The sequence below is a fragment of the Macaca fascicularis genome, chromosome 12, assembly GCF_037993035.2.
Source record: "Macaca fascicularis isolate 582-1 chromosome 12, T2T-MFA8v1.1".
Lineage (NCBI taxonomy): Eukaryota > Metazoa > Chordata > Mammalia > Primates > Cercopithecidae > Macaca > Macaca fascicularis.
In genome coordinates this window covers 127,373,467-127,390,129 of record NC_088386.1, presented here as the reverse complement: position 1 = coordinate 127,390,129, position 16,663 = coordinate 127,373,467, and the positions used below count along the sequence as shown (strand labels likewise).

At 47.6% G+C, this 16,663-nt stretch overlaps 1 protein-coding gene, 1 long non-coding RNA gene and 3 other non-coding genes across 5 annotated transcripts; all 5 read left to right on the top strand.

Annotated features, from left to right (window-relative positions):
- Positions 1-376: 376 nt before the first annotated feature.
- LOC135966632 (uncharacterized) lies at positions 377-1,684 on the top strand. Its single transcript, XR_010580131.1, has 2 exons — positions 377-495; positions 1,459-1,684. It is a non-coding gene; the product is annotated as an uncharacterized lncRNA (long non-coding RNA).
- Positions 1,685-4,506: 2,822 nt separating this feature from the next.
- NCL (nucleolin) lies at positions 4,507-14,464 on the top strand. The gene is made up of 14 exons (XM_045367878.3): positions 4,507-4,665; positions 5,522-5,638; positions 6,830-7,310; positions 7,978-8,175; positions 8,272-8,358; positions 8,545-8,686; positions 9,744-9,868; positions 10,505-10,628; positions 11,091-11,248; positions 12,088-12,211; positions 12,443-12,576; positions 13,077-13,203; positions 13,589-13,812; positions 13,960-14,464. Exons 1-14 carry the CDS (start codon positions 4,648-4,650, stop codon positions 14,034-14,036), a joined length of 2,136 nt encoding a protein of 711 aa, XP_045223813.1. The 5' UTR covers positions 4,507-4,647; the 3' UTR covers positions 14,037-14,464.
- Positions 8,396-8,465, top strand: LOC123568150 (small nucleolar RNA SNORD82). The gene has a single exon (XR_006691370.1). It is a non-coding gene; the product is annotated as a small nucleolar RNA SNORD82 (small nucleolar RNA).
- On the top strand, positions 12,688-12,767 carry LOC123568151 (small nucleolar RNA SNORD20). Its single transcript, XR_006691371.2, has one exon. It is a non-coding gene; the product is annotated as a small nucleolar RNA SNORD20 (small nucleolar RNA).
- Positions 13,277-13,413, top strand: LOC123568145 (small nucleolar RNA SNORA75). Its single transcript, XR_006691366.1, has one exon. It is a non-coding gene; the product is annotated as a small nucleolar RNA SNORA75 (small nucleolar RNA).
- Positions 14,465-16,663: the final 2,199 nt, after the last annotated feature.

Below are 16,663 nucleotides of genomic sequence, written 5' to 3'. Positions count from 1 at the left end.
GTAAATCAGAGGGTGGGAATCCCTCTGGGAGGTCTGTCCTTCCCTGTGAAGGAGAAGATAGGGTAACTCTGTTGACAGGGAGGGCAGAGAAGGAGAGATGAAGTGCCTGAGGGAAGAGGCTTGGCATAGAGGCTGGGGAGAGGGAAATGAGAGCGGTCAGGAGCTCCTGGAAGATGATCTGGGCTAGCAGCTGGGGCTGCTACCAGGGCGGCTGCTGGGAGGGCCGGGCATCTGGAGGCCCCAAATCTGCATCATCACAGATTTCTCTCCAGCAGGGCCCAACCTCCTGGATGGAGAGGCCTGGTAGGTGCAGCAGGGAAGTTGGAATGGCGATGATCTGGGGCCCATAACAGCCTCCTCCAGCGGACTCAGGGGCCTGCGGTTGTTGGCGAGGGGCTGACTCTACCAGTGGGTGAACAGGTGAAGCTTCTCGGGCTGCCTCAGGAAGACAAGATTGGGTTCTCTGGCTCTGGCCCCTGGGACCCCAAGGCACAGGTACCTCCTGCAGGGGAAGACTTGCTAACACACCAAGCAAGGCCTGGCAAGGGAGGAAGAACTTAGGTTCCCCCTTTGACATCTGGGGGAAAGTGCTGGGGAAGTTCTGGGCAGTATCCAAAGGCCTCAGCGAACCCAAAAGACAGAAGGAGGCTGGGCTGGTAAAAGGAACTTCACAGCAGACACCCCAGGCCTCCGCACTCAGGCAGACCTGAAGCTCTGGAAGCTGAGGCTGTGAACTCCCTCCCGGCCAGCTGGGGTGTCCAGCCCTGCCCTGCTCGGCCTCCATGGCAGGGACTCACCCTGCAGGCTTTGTGAGCTGGATGCTGGCTGGGTCAGGCCAGCCTCACCTGCAACTCAGGGGGAGAAGCAGGGGAGACACAGGATGACCCCACCTCCTGACCTTCTGAAGCTTCCCTGGCATCAGCCCGGGCCCTTATCATAGCCTTCAGTGGAAGAGCCTGGAGTAGAGGGCAGCCGCTTCCTGCTCAGTCCCCTCAACTTCTCAGCACTTCTATCCCTCATGTCACCACGTCCCTGCGCTAAGCTCCCCCTTTTTAAAATACCCAATGTGATTCTTCTTGGCTAGCTGGAGCCTAACCGAGACACTTAGTTCCTAGAAGCCCAGTCCTGGGAAGTGGAGGTAATCCTTGGAAGCCTGCAGACCCCCTCCAGTGGGCTGTCAGACTCTAGCACAAGTATGAGGCCCACTATGGCCAAATGGGTCTCAGGGGCCAGAAGTGCCCATGGGTGCCCCAAGTGGGTGCCTCACTACACAGGTATCGTGGGGAGCAGCCAGGCCACAGCAGCAGGCAGAGTTGGGCTGGGTCCATGCAGGCCTGAAGAAGCAGCCAGTAGCCACTCAAGGCAGTGGTACCCCTGGAGCATCTGGGTTGGTATGTGAGACTAGTCACACTCGCCACAAGAATTACAGCCATGCTCAAACCTCTCCCCACCATCTAGTTCCTCCTCTGCTAAAACATGGAGCACTGTCTCCCAGCCTTGGAGCTCAGGGGCAACAGATAACCTGAGCTGGCTGGAGGAGGTGGTATCGCTCTTGGCTGGAACCGCCATGGAAAACCCCAACCAAAGACAGCACTTGGGAGAACATCTATGAAAATGTAAAAGACCATACCCTTGACCCAGCTGTTCTACAGATATGATTTGTGTAAAATAAAGCAAGTGAGAATATTTGCTATAGCAGTTTGTAATGGCCAAACATAGCAAACAACCCTAAATGTCCAGCAATGGTGACTAGATAAATTGTGATCCTTCCACACAAGGAACGCCATGTAGCTATTAAAAAGAATGAGGCAGCTCTACATGTGCTGATGTAGGATGAGTTACAAGACACATATAGTTAACACAAAATAAGGAGAGTTCAGAACAGTGTATATGATAGCGTTTGTATTAAATATAATAAATAGACTTGTCTATTTGCACATACAACTGAATCTGGAAGGACATACAAGAGACTGGCACTGCCTTGAGACTGGGAGGCCTAGGGGACAGGGAGGGGAGGGAGACTTTTTACTGTGCATCTGTTTGAATCTTTTGAATTTTGCACTATGTGTGTACTTTACAATTCAATAAATAACTCGTGTTTTCAAAACAAAACAAAACAAAAAAGCATTTAGAAACAAACAGGCCAGGCCGGGTGCGGTGGCTCAAGCCTGTAATCCCAGCACTTTGGGAGGCCGAGACGGGCGGATCACGAGGTCAGGAGATCGAGACCATCCTGGCTAACACGGAGAAACCCCGTCTCTACTAAAAAATACAAAAAACTAGCCAGGCGAGGCGGCGGGCGCCTGTAGTCCCAGCTACTCGGGAGGCTGAGGCAGGAGAATGGCGCAAACCCGGGAGGCGGAGCTTGCAGTGAGCTGAGATCCGGCCACTGCACTCCAGCCTGGGCGACAGAGCCAGACTCCGTCTCAAAAAAAAAAAAAAAAAAAAAAAAAACAAACAGGCCAGACGTGGCTCACATCTATAATCCCAGTGCTTTGAGAGGCTGAGGCGGGAGGATTGATAAAACTGGGGATGTCAAGGCTGCAGTGAGCCATGATCCTGCCACTGCCCTCTAGCCTGAGTGACAGAGTAAGATTCTGTCTCAAAAAAAAAAAAAAAAAAAAGAAACTGGGATGACACAGCAGTGTCTTCACTTATATCCTACACCTCCACTGCTAGCTATGTGACCCTGGCCAAGTTAATTTACCTCTATGCCCCAGTTTCTATAAAACAGTGATAACTTTTTGGAAAGGTTATTTTGAAGAGTAAGTGAATGAATATATGAAGAGCGCCTGGCACTGAATCAGCATTATAAAGTGTTAGATATTGCTATTTTGCTGCCCCAGACTAACTCCAAAGCAACGCCACTTGAGCCATGCCAGCTCTCCCTGCTGCTGCTTCTACCTAAATACTTCCTCATTTAACAAATAATTTTCATTTCTTTCTTTTTTTTTTTGAGATGGGGTTTTGCTCTTGTTGCCCAGGCTGGAGTGCAATGGCGCCATCTCGGTTCACTGCAACCTCCGCCTCCTGGGCTCAAGCGATCCTCCCACCTCAGCCTCCCGAGTAGCTGGGGGCTCCAGGCGAGTGCCACTACACCCGCTAATTATTATTTTTTTGTAGAGACAGGGTCGCATTATATTACCCAGGCCGGTCTCAAGTTCCTGGACTCAAGCGATCCTCCTGCATCAGCCTCCCAAAGTACTGGGATTACAGGCATGAGCCATCGCGCCTGGCCTTAACAAACACTTTTCTTTCTTTCTTTCTGAGACGGAGTCTCGCTCTGTCGCCCAGGCTGGAGTGCAGTGGCGCGATGTCGGCTCACTGCAATCCCCGACTCCCCGGTTCATGCGCCTCGGTCTCCCAAAGTGCTGGGACTGCGGGCCTGAGCCACCGCGCCCCGCCTGAGGTGATTTTTAACAAGTACAGCCGTAGCTGCAGGTATCCTGGTTCTGTAGGAACAATGAGGTATGGATGGATCCATACCTGGACCCATGGATTGGATGGATCCCAGGCAGGCCCTGGACGGAGGGAAATGCTCTGTTGCTAAGCCCGGCATCGAGGGAGGCCCACCCTCAAAGCTAACCGTGGAAGTCACTCCGGCCTCCTTCGCCCTGCCGCCGGGGAACCCTGCCGGTGGCTCTCGACCTGCTCCCGAGCCATCTGGTGACACTGACTTAGCAGCCACCACCTTAATTGGCGCATTCGACGCAAATAACAACCAGGGAACCTGTGGGCGGTCAAAGGCCCGGCTTTGCGGTCGGCCCGCCCAGGCCCCTCTCCTTGCCCTGTGAGGCCAGAAAGTTACTTCTCCGAGGCCGTTCCCCATGACGAGAAGTATCTCCCGCCTGAGGTTCTGTGGGGTAGGGGAGGTTCGTGCATTTCTCACAGAAAAACCTCGCACAGACCCGCGACTGCCTTTATTAACGGCTCTCAGAAGGCTGCCTGCAGCCGGGGGTGTCTCCAGTCCCATGCTCGCGGGCAAGCAGGGCTGAGCTGTGCCTCCGAAAGGGCCAACGGGAACTCCGCGGTCCCTGAACTTCCGGGGCTGGCGGGCTTCTTTCTCCAGGGCCACCGGGAGCCCCGGCGTGAGTGCGTGCCGGGGCCGCGCGCGGGGTCTTTGAGGAACTCCAAGGCTGCCCGAGCCTAGGGAGCCAGCCACATTGGAGATCCCTAGACCGCCCGATTCCACCACCCCCGAGGTCCCCTCACAGCCGGCGCCAAAAACGCCAGTCCCACGGCGCAGGCCGGGACCCGCGCGCCCACGGCCCAATCAGCGCCCGCCTTGCACAAAGCGAGCCCCGCCCCCACGGCACGGCTGCCAGCCCCTCCCCCTCCCGTGGCCGCCTCGGCCCGCCCACTCCCCGCCCCGCGCCGTTCTCGGTTAGAGGCTCGCGATTGGCTCAGGGGGACTGCCGCGAGCTCTGGTTGGTCGGCACGGAGTCACGAGGGCGCCGTCGTCGCCTTTCCACAGGCGATTACTGGGCAGGCTCAGTCTTTCGCCTCAGTCTCGAGCTCTCGCTGGCCTTCGAGTGTACGTGCTCCGGGATCTTCAGCACCCGCGGCCGCCATCGCCGTCGCTTGGCTTCCTCTGGACTCATCTGCGCCACTTCTCCGCTCCACACTCCGCCGCCATAAGCCGCCATCATGGTGAAGCTCGCGAAGGTAAACGGCCTTGAGCGCGAGCGCAGACGTCTAGGCCTGCTCTCCGAGGGGCGAGCGCGGCGGCGCGGGGAGGAGGGCCTGCGCGCAGTCCCGGGCGCGTTCTAGGGCGCCATGCTGCGGGAAGTCTCGCGCGATTAGTGGGGAGGTCTCGCGGCTTCTGGCTAGTTGGTGGCGAGGTGAAGAGCTTCTGCAGGTGCTGGGGGCGGCGAACGCGGCGGGAAAGACGGAGTTACTGAGCGCGGGGAGGGGGCGCTGGGCCCCGGGGTGGGGAGATGAGACCAAACTCCTGCGACGCATACGAGTCGGGACCCGACTCCTGACGCACGTGCCCGGGTGCGCGGCCTGCCACGTGGGCCGCGCCGCGTGGGTCCTGGAATCTCCAGAGGCACCGGTGCCTTGCGCCAGGAAATGGCGGTATACGTCCTAGTCGGAGTCCTGGCCTGGCAAGCCGACACGTGGTGGGCCCCGGAAGGTGGCTCTGCCGCGTGCCTTTTGCGCCGTGTTTCGGGCACGTGGTGGCCTACCAGGTACCCCCACGTGGCCGCGCCGCCTCTTTAAGGGGCGGGGTTGTCTTGCTGGGAAAAGCATAATGTTCATGAGAAAACCAAGGTAGTTACTTCTTACCTTCGGGCGGGTTTTCTGTTTGTGAAGCCCGGGAGGAAAATTGTGGGCGGTTGAGAGTAGTCCATCTTGCATTGCCATCAGGACTCGTTTTGATGTTGTGCTGTTTGGCACTATGAGAAATGGATCTGAGAAAGGAGAGATGATGGCGTTTTACTATGAACAGTAATGGCAAAATATGAATGGCCTGAAATGTTGAGGTGGAGGTGTAATGACCTACTTGTGTCCATTTTAGGCAGGTAAAAATCAAGGTGACCCCAAGAAAATGGCTCCTCCTCCAAAGGAGGTAGAAGAAGATAGTGAAGATGAAGAAATGTCAGAAGATGAAGAAGATGATAGCAGTGGAGAAGAGGTAATTTTATCTAGCTTAATGCAGAATTGTGTTAAAACTACAACAATGGAGAGTTAAGACATGAAATTGGATGTCTGTGGCTAAAATAAGATTTTATTCATCCAGGTATGTCCTATTGTAGTGGTGGTTTCACAAGCTCTTCACTGACATGTCAAGGTGTCATTTGGCTAAGTATTTGAATGTGAGTTTGAGACAAGAGGTCTGGGGATCTCCTTTCCATGTGCCTCTGCAGGGCAAGGAGTGTGATTTGTTGTGTTAAATCATTAAATTTTTCCAGTTTCAACATGTTAGCCTCACCCCGACATGTAGAGCTGGGCATTGTATTCAGATCTGAGGATAACCTTCCCAGATTCCTTTCCTAGCCTCCAATTAAGATTAATTGGTCTCCATTCCATTATATATAAACTTTGTAATTCTACTCACTGCGTTATAGTTATCTTTGGTGTAGACTGAGGGCTGCCACCTCTTTGTGTTAACATTGACCCTCTTTACTCTTTGGCAGTCCTGGCCTTTTATTTGCTCACTGTAAAGACATCTGAGCACTGAATTGTGCTCAGGTTTCTCGTTGAGAATTGAATAAAAGTTTTATTCTTCCACACATTGCCTAATAAAACTATGGGATTTTCATGTAGCTAAACGATGGCTTTTATCAAACTAACATGCTCACTCTTTGATGTGTGATAGTTTTGTAAGGGATAGTTATGTTTAGCCTATTTGATCTTCATTTTATCTCAGGTCCCAAGAATTGAGCTTCACTGGACTCAGTACTGCCATCCACCATAGGAGCCCCAAATGATTTAATACGTTAATGCTTGGAGCCTCCTAGGTGTAAGGTTCTGAATAATTTACGCATAGCAATTCATTATTGTTATACGTGTAATATGATACTATTACCATTTTCAGATGAGAAAGTTGGGGTTTGGGAAAATATGAGGTGCAAGAATTCAGAGGTCTGGTTCAGAGGTATTTTAAGTGTTCAAAAGGGTTCCTTATGGCTGGGTATTCACCTGATAATAAGGGCTCTGACCTAAGACAACATAACAGAAGCCTGGAGTTTAACATGCTAACATGTGTCTAGCGCATGTGGTCTTGAACCAGAAGCATTGCCAGAATCTAACACTCACTGGGACCATGGTTATCCTTTTGGGTGTGGGGCTGGACTTACTGGTTTGGTTTTCATTTATTCTCAAGGTTGTCATACCTCAGAAGAAAGGCAAGAAGGCTGCTGCAACCTCAGCAAAGAAGGTGGTAGTTTCCCCAACAAAAAAGGTTGCAGTTGCCACACCAGCCAAGAAAGCAGCTGTCACTCCAGGCAAAAAGGCAGCAGCAACACCTGCCAAGAAGACAGTGACACCAGCCAAAGCAGTTGCCACACCTGGCAAGAAGGGAGCCACACCAGGCAAAGCATTGGTAGCAACCCCTGGTAAGAAGGGTGCTGCCATCCCAGCCAAGGGGGCAAAGAATGGTAAGAATGCCAAGAAGGAAGACAGTGATGAAGAGGAGGAGGATGACAGTGAGGAAGATGATGAGGATGATGAGGACGAAGATGAGGATGAAGATGAAATTGAACCAGCAGTGATGAAAGCAGCAGCTGCTGCCCCTGCCTCAGAGGATGAGGATGATGAGGATGATGAAGATGATGAGGATGAGGATGATGACGATGAGGAAGATGGTAAGGAGTTGTCTTGGTAGTTACTGGGCTTCTGATTGCAAGATATCTTGAGATTCTGGGATCAACATATTCCACAACAACCTGGAGATGAGAGTAGAGTCCTTGTGGGAATTCTCTGGGCTGTTGTGTGTTAGACTTAATTACCCATGAATGATTTTTGTCCCTCCTGAGAAAATTTCAACAGCACATTCTGTGAGTGTTTTTCATAATGTAGGATTTTGTTTCTTAGTGATCTTTTTTGTTTTGTTTTTGTTTTTTAATTTTTTTGACATGGGAGTTATTGCTGTTTCCTAGGCTGGAGTGCAGTGGCACGCTATCTCAGCTCACTGCAACCTCCATCTCCAGGGTTCAAGCAGTTCTGCCTCAGCCTCCCAAGTAGCTGTGATTACAGGCGACCACCACTATGCCCTACTAATTTTTGTATTTTTAGTAGAAACGAGGTTTCACCGTGTTGGCCAGGCTGGTCTCGAACTCTTGACCTCAGGTGATCCACCCACCTTGGCCTCCCAAAGTGCTAGGATTACAGGCGTGAGCCACTGTTCCTGGCCCCAAGTAATCTCTTCTTGCCATGACTATTAACTAAACATGGTGACAGGATTGCATTAGATTTTAAAACCGATGTTGGTTTTGGGAGATTGCTGCAATTTTTAGGTGGCTTATCTTTCAGACTCTGAAGAAGAAGCTATGGAGACTACACCAGCCAAAGGAAAGAAAGCTGCAAAAGTTGTTCCTGTGAAAGCCAAGAACGTGGCTGAGGATGAAGATGAAGAAGAGGATGATGAGGACGAGGATGATGACGACGATGAAGATGATGAGGATGAAGATGATGATGATGAAGATGAGGAGGAAGAAGAGGAGGAGGAAGGTAATTAGATTCTGACATACATTGACATGAGTTGTTTAAAGGAGGCACTTAAGTGTTTGTGGCTATTGATGGGTAATACATTGACATCTTGTCCAGAGCCTGTCAAAGAAGCACCTGGAAAACGAAAGAAGGAAATGGCCAAACAGAAAGCAGCTCCTGAAGCCAAGAAACAGAAAGTGGAAGGTAACTTGCAGAATTAGTGGATGTGGGGGAGATAAACAGCACAAATGATGAATGACAAAGGGACTTAATACTGAAACATGATGTTACATTGCAGTGTGCTGATGTGCTGTGTATAGAAATTTTGCTTTGGAAACTAACTTTTTACCACACTTCACAAGTAGACTGAGTTCAGCTTTTTTTGTATAGGCACAGAACCGACTACAGCTTTCAATCTCTTTGTTGGAAACCTAAACTTTAACAAATCTGCTCCTGAGTTAAAAACTGGTATCAGCGATGTTTTTGCTAAAAATGATCTTGCTGTTGTGGATGTCAGAATTGGTATGACTAGGTAAGTGCTTCATGCGCATTACATACACATGGGTCTGTTAATACTTTTCCTTCCCTTATTAGCACAGTTACTTTAGCCTGCCACTCCTAAACATGAATAGTGTAAACGTTTTCAAGGATTAGCATTAGTGAACTAAGTTAGAATTAAACTATAGAGTCCCTGGATTGCAAATTTCCAGTCAGTCGTAACTTGGTATAGCACAGAATAATCTTAGTAAGTTTTTTTGTCTTTTTTGTTTTGTTTTGTTTTTTATTGAGACGGACTCTGGCTTTCGCTCAGGCTGCAGTACAGTGGCGCAATCTTGGCTCACTGCAACCTCTGCCTCCCGGGTTCAAGTGATTCTCCTTCCTAAGCCCCCTGAGTAGCTGGGATTACAGGTGCACGTCACCACGCCTGGCGAATCTTTGTATTTTTAGTTGAGACAGGGTTTCACCATGTTGGCCAGGCTGGTTTCGAACTCCTGACCTCAAGTGATCCACCCAGCTCGGCCTCTCGAAGTGCTGGGATTACAGGCGTGAGCCACTGTGCCCAGCCTAAATTGGGGTCTTGAGGCACCAGTATTGGTGTTAGGCAGGAGAATCGCTTGAACCTGGGTGACGGAGGTTGCAGTGAGCCAAGTTCGCACCACTGTACTCCACCTGGGCAACAGATCGAGACTCTGTCTCAGTTTAAAATAATAATAATTTGATGTTTATTTTCTTGGAAGTACCTGAAACTATTAGACCTGACTAGTCATCATAGTGAATGCTTTTATCCAGGCAGGATTCTCCTGTATTAGTGCTTACAGGTGTTCTTTTGTCAGCTGCTACTGTGAATTGTTATAAGCAATTTAGCTAATGATGATGACTTCAAACGTGAATGTGCACGTCATATCTCCGTACTGAGACCTTATTCTGTAGCTACAATTTGCAGAGCCTTGACTTTGTTTTGCTAATATTAGGAGTGCTTTTTAAAATGTGATCTTCGTTTGCATCATCACATTTGTCTAGAATACATATTGTGGATTTCAATTTGTGTTTTCATCTGTTGTAATTTTGCCCTTCTCTCCACCTTGAAGGAAATTTGGTTATGTGGATTTTGAATCTGCTGAAGACCTGGAGAAAGCCTTGGAACTCACTGGTTTGAAAGTCTTTGGCAATGAAATTAAACTAGAGAAACCAAAAGGAAAAGACAGTAAGAAGGGTATGTAAGGCTTTAGGATATTATGCAATAAATTCAGGAGCTAGACTGCTAGGGAAAATGCTTTGTAACCCATTTCCCTTGGTTTCCTCTCTTTAAATTTTTTTTTCCCCTTGGTTTCCTCTTAATGTGGGAATTAAATGAGCTGGTGTTTACAAGAGTACTTGGCACTGCTTGCTAGTGTTACAGTGTAAATTCTTGAGTTAGGCAAGCAAGAGCACTTTTATACAGAACACGAATTATTAGATGCACCTAAATTAATGTAAAGGGGTCTTCACTGAAACTAGATTAGGTCCCTAATTACTGTTTGCATCGTTTACTTTATTTCTCTATATACAGTTGTAATGTTGTAATGTTTTAAATTGGTACGTTCACCTTTTTTGTTTCTAAAAATAATATGCATCTACTTCAGGTTGAACTCTAGTGTACCCAGCGGATAGTTTGACATCAGCTGTGACAACATGGAGGGACCACTTGTGTGTTGACACTGCTATATCTCCAAGGCACAGAGCCTTGTACATTATAGGATCTCAAATTATTTGTTGAATAGAGCTATGTCTTTTTTTTTCCCCTCTTTGTTGTTGCCCCCCACCTTTGGTTTTTCAGGCCATGGAGCTCATTTTTGTTTTTTTAATCTAGAGCGAGATGCGAGAACGCTTTTGGCTAAAAATCTCCCTTACAAAGTTACTCAGGATGAATTGAAAGAAGTGTTTGAAGATGCTGCGGAGATCAGATTAGTCAGCAAGGATGGGAAAAGTAAAGGGTATGTTCTGTCTATTGAAATGTAAGGGTTTTCTTAACATGAATACACATTCCTGCTTTATAAAAGAAATGTTGGTTTGATTTTCTTAGGTGTGTAATTTTGGGCAGTTTAACCTGTAAATTTGTGCCTCAATTACCCATCTGTACCATGGGGATAACGCACTCATAGGGTGATTTTAAAAGACAAGGTAATACATATAAAGGAGCAAGAAATGTGCCTAGCTTACAACAAATATTTTGTGAGTAGTAGTTCAGTGAGGTGAGGTTACTGTGAAAAAAATTTTGAGTATTTGTAAAACTGTAGTGGGAAGTAAGAGGGAAGCTCAAGTTTGATTGAAAAGTAGCATAAAACTAAGGGCATTTATTGTATTCAGATCTGAAGCAAGTTCTGTGTTGCTGAGGTATAAAAGCATTTGTGTTAATGTGGTTTTAAAAACCATGAGTTCTTCTCCCTCCATTGCAGGATTGCTTATATTGAATTTAAGACAGAAGCTGATGCAGAGAAAACCTTTGAGGAAAAGCAGGGAACAGAGATTGATGGGCGATCTATTTCCCTGTACTATACCGGAGAGAAAGGTCAAAATCAAGACTATAGAGGTGGAAAGAATAGCACTTGGAGTGGTAAGAAATTAGGCTTGTTACTGGGTTCCAGAATTGATGGAGGGAACTCCTTTGTGTCTTTGTACTTCATAAGTTTATACTTTTTAATCAAAGTTACTTAAATGTAGGTGAAGATCAAGGACATTATACCCCAAGTTATACTCTTATTTGGAATAGTAATTTCCGATCTTGAATGAGAGCTGTAAAATCATTTTGCATTGGAATACAGTAGGCAAATCAAGCTTCCTTTTTGTAGGTATGTTTTATACTTTAAATGACTTCGACTATGTGTGTGTGTATTTTTTTTTTTTTTTGAAACAGTCTCGCTCTGTGGCCCGGGCTGGAGTGCAGTGGCCGGATCTCAGCTTACTGCAAGCTCTGCCTCCTGGGCTTACGCCATTCTCCTGCCTCAGCCTCCCGAGTAGCTGGGACTACAGGCGCCCGCCACCTCACCCGGCTAGTTTTTTGTATTTTTTAGTAGAGACGGGGTTTCACCTTGTTAGCCAGGATGGTCTCGATCTCCTGACCTCATGATCCGCCCATCTCGGCCTCCCAAAGTGCTGGGATTACAGGCTTGAGCCACCGCGCCCGGCCGACTATGTGTGTTTTGAACTCAGATTATTGTTCTAGGAAAACAGGCCAGTAGTCAGCCTATACATAAAGAACCACCACCAGAACATTGCAACATGTACTAAGTACTTAATATGTTGAGTAACAAAAGTGGATTTCACTTACATCATCAGTATTTGTGTGTTAACTCTTTCAAGCACTGAAATGCTTAGGAATAAAATATTACTGCTCTGACCGAAGCTGGGAACCACTGTTTCAGAGTCTTAGGAATGTGGCATCTCTATTTGCAGGTGAATCAAAAACTCTGGTTTTAAGCAACCTCTCCTACAGTGCAACAGAAGAAACTCTTCAGGAAGTATTTGAGAAAGCAACTTTTATCAAAGTACCCCAGAACCAAAATGGCAAATCTAAAGGGTAAGATAATTAATACCTTTATATCAGTTACAGGCTATATATGTCTTACAGGTCTAAAGGAACGTAAGGTCATGTGATCCTGTCAGAAAAGCCAAATAATTTTAGCTACGTAAATGAGTGTAAAAGAGCGTCATTTAGGTACCAACTTGAGAGAAGGCTTGGCAGCATCTTGTGACAGTGAAGGAGCACGTGCTTGGTAACTTACTCTAAGCATTAACTGTTCATCCTCAGGTATGCATTTATAGAGTTTGCTTCATTCGAAGATGCTAAAGAAGCTTTAAATTCCTGTAATAAAAGGGAAATTGAGGGCAGAGCAATCAGGCTGGAGTTGCAAGGACCCAGGGGATCACCTAATGCCAGAAGCCGTAAGTTCACCTGGATAGGATGCTGTGGTTGGGGGTAGCACTCTCAGTGCTTTTGGTGTTTATTTTTTGCACAAATTCTGTGTTTCCTGTTGCTACTGAGTGAACAATAACTGGATATGATGACTGATTACCTGAGAAATAATTGATGAAATCTCAAGAAGATTCCTCTAGATAGTCAAGTTCTGATCCAGCTGTGTTAACTCAGAGCAGCAAGTTTGCCCATGATTTCCTGCCCCATCCAGTGGGCAGCACCTGCTTGGGTTCTTCTCCCACTTTCCATAGAAGATGTGGGGCAGAATATCAACTATGCAGTGGCAATTTAAAAAATGTAAACTCAGAATAGCCTTACTTTAATTAAGGACTAGTTGGCTTAGTTGCTTTTCACTGCTTTTCCACTAAGACAAGCATTCTTGGCCAGTAGTCATACCAGGCATTGTGCAAATTCAGTGTTACTACGAACTGTGACTTCACATAAAGTCACAATTTTTTTTCTTCCCCAGAGCCATCCAAAACTCTGTTTGTCAAAGGCCTGTCTGAGGATACCACTGAAGAGACATTAAAGGAGTCATTTGACGGCTCTGTTCGGGCAAGGATAGTCACTGACCGGGAAACTGGGTCCTCCAAAGGGTAAGGGAAGAAAGCATGAGTGCTGCTTTCACTTGAAGGGGTTTTTGTTCGGTGGAGACCTTGAGTCTAAGGTGTCTTCTCATTGAGCTCCTTTCTGTCTATCAGTGGCAGTTTATGGATTCGCACGAGAAGAAGAGAGAATTCACAGCACTAGCATTATTTTACCTTCTGTCTTTACAGAGGTATATTTAGCTGTTTTGTGAGACATTCTGGGGTTCAAGCTGTCACACCAGTTAGTTTTCCATAGAGAGCTACTCTGTCACTGGTATCTTTTCCCAACTAAACAAGGCTACTTTCTGTGGGATGGCTCCCCAGCGTGTGCCGTTAACTTGGGACATGTGCAGTAGGTGCTTTTTATAATGGGCAATTTCATTTGGTGTTCTAGGTTTGGTTTTGTAGACTTCAACAGTGAGGAGGATGCCAAAGCTGCCAAGGAGGCCATGGAAGATGGTGAAATTGATGGAAATAAAGTTACCTTGGACTGGGCCAAACCTAAGGGTGAAGGTGGCTTTGGGGGTCGTGGTGGAGGCAGAGGCGGCTTTGGAGGACGAGGTGGTGGCAGAGGAGGCCGAGGAGGATTTGGTGGCAGAGGCCGGGGAGGCTTTGGAGGTAAGGCACACAGGGATAATGACTTCAATGTCTACTGGACACCACGTAGCATATGCTCTTTAGACCGTGCCTTGTCACGGTTCCTAATCACTGGGAGGAGGAACTTTGTACCTATTCTTTTAACAGTGTCTTGCCTTCCCCCTGTAGGGCGAGGCGGCTTCCGAGGAGGCAGAGGAGGAGGAGGTGACCACAAGCCACAAGGAAAGAAGACGAAGTTTGAATAGCTTCTGTCCCTCGGCTTTCCCTTTTCCATTTGAAAGAAAGGACTCTGGGGTTTTTACTGTTACCTGATCAATGACAGAGCCTTCTGAGGACATTCCAAGACAGTATACAGTCCTGTGGTCTCCTTGGAAATCCGTCTAGTTAACATTTCAAGGGCAATACCGTGTTGGTTTTGACTGGATATTCATATAAACTTTTTAAAGAGTTGAGTGATAGAGCTAACCCTTATCTGTAAGTTTTGAATTTATATTGTTTCATCCCATGTACAAAACCATTTTTTCCTACAAATAGTTTGGGTTTTGTTGTTGTTTCTTTTGTTATTATTTTTTTTTTTTTGCGTTCGTGGGGTTGTAAAAGAAAAGAAAGCAGAATGTTTTATGGTTTTTGCTTCAGCGGCTTTAGGACAAATTAAAAGTCAACTCTGGTGCCAGACGTGTTACTTCCTAAAGAGTGTTTCCACTGGAATGTCACTGGAGAGCATGGCAAAGCCAGCTCTGCCACTCACTTCACCCATCCCAATGGAAATGGCGTAGTGCGTGCGTTTCCAGTATCCCAGCCCCCAACTTGGTTGAAATGCTGGTGAGGGGACCCGCTCCTGCAGCCCTGATGCTGATGAAGGCTGCTGCAGCTTCTCCCAGTTTCAGCAGGTCTGAGGATTATGTCCTGTAGAAGACTCTGGAAAGAGGCGCAGGAACACATTAGGTCTCCTAGGACAAGGAAGGGCATCTGGGAAGAGCAGTGGCTCACACCTGTAATCCCAACACTTGGGGGAGGCCGAGGTGGGCAGATCACCTGAGGTCAGGAGTTGAAGACCAGCGTTGCCAATGTGGTAAAACCGCATCTCTACTAAAAAAAAAAATTAACGGGGCGTGGTGATATACTGCTGTAGTCCCAGCTACTCAGGAAGCTGAAGCAGGAAAGTCACGTGAACCCGGGAAGCAGAGGTTGCAGTGAGCTAAGCACGCACCACTATACTCCAGGCTGGGTAACAGCGAGTCTCCAAAACAGTTCTGGAATAGAACTCATGCTAGGTGGATAGACCAGTGGACACTCAGGGACCATGCGGCTGGGGAGGAAACCACATCAAGTAAACCCCTAAAAAGCCATTTGTTCTGTACTATGTATATTCTTTATTCTTTCTGGTCTTAAATACTTGCCTCAACCTCCACTTTTAGTAAAAGACGAAGGCCACATGAGAGGTGGGACTATCAACAACGTGATGAATTTAGATGAAACCCAGTGCCCAGAATCAACATAGGTAGCCAAGTGCAAAACCCTGTTTTAGACTAGCGAAATCAAACTATGATACTTGGATAAGCTTAGAAGGCAACATGCAGAACCTTAGCTGGTTTAAGTTTACCCTGGTTGAGTTGGGCTGCTGAAATCTTAACATCCTAGTGCTTATCACCTACTGCTTGTCAGCCCTGTTCCATGTCCAGGGGACGGGGGTGGTGACAATCCAGTTACAAGACTCACGCTCTAGAGAGGAAGGCGGCCAGTGAGGGTTGTAGCTATGATAAAAAGCAGTGGGAGGGTCTCCCATGAGGCAAGCCTAAGGACAAAAAAGGAAGGCCTTGCAGTCTGTATTCTAGATAAGGAATTGAAGGCTTTTAGATAACAAGCCCATCAGGGGTGTTGTGGATTAAGTCTCAAATTGCAGCAAGGGAAATAGTATGAACATAAGAATCTACAGTGGTTTTCAAGAAAGATCCTGTGAGGCCGGGCACCACACCGTGGGTCATACCTGTAACCCCAACACCTTGGGAACCTTGGGTGTGGAGATGGCTTGAGCCCAGAAGTCTCAGACCAGCCTAGACAACAGTGAGACTTCCATCTCTACAAGAGATGGTCATGATGGCATAAGCCTGCAGTTCTCGGGAAGCTGAGGTGGGAGGATTGCTTGATCCCGACACTGCATTCCTCCAGTCTGGGTGACAGAAACAGTTTGAAAAACCTTGTGAAGTTGGTGTCTAGGTCTTCTGGAATCTATGAAATGCCTCCAGGGTTCTCCTTGGTTCCCTGCAGCCTTCACCCAGTTGAGAATGTGCTGCAGCTGGTTTCTTTGTGCAATCTTTGGGAGGCTCATGGGTTAAAGTAAGTGATAGTCTATATGCTGTGTGGCCATCTGTTGGGATTGCTGGTGGCTCTGGTGCAGCACAGCCACTGCTTTTTCAACACTTGGAGAGCCTATGGGAGTGGGATTTTGGTAGGTTCCCTTGCTGTGTGCAAGGGAGGGCTTGAATTGCAGGAAGAGCTCATGGCTCCCAAGGTGGGGCTTGCATTGCTATCAAGTTGCTGTTAATAATGGGACAGTTGCTGTTTGTGTACTCAGCAGCTGGGCGTTTTCCTCAGCCCCTCTACTAACCTGCTGTGAGGCAAGACAAGGGCAGGACACTAAGGTTCCTATCTCCTGATTCTTTTTCTTTCCTATTCCTTAAGGCAAGTAGAGATGGTCCAGTCCTGTGATTTGTCAGTGCTTGTTCTAATCATATGTGCTGATTTCCTATAGAATGAAGATGAGGGCCGGGTGCGGTGGCTCAGGCCTGTAATCCCAGCACTTTGGGAGACTGAGGTGGGTGGATCAGCTGAGGTCAGGAGTTTGAGACCAGCTGGGCCAACATGATGAAAC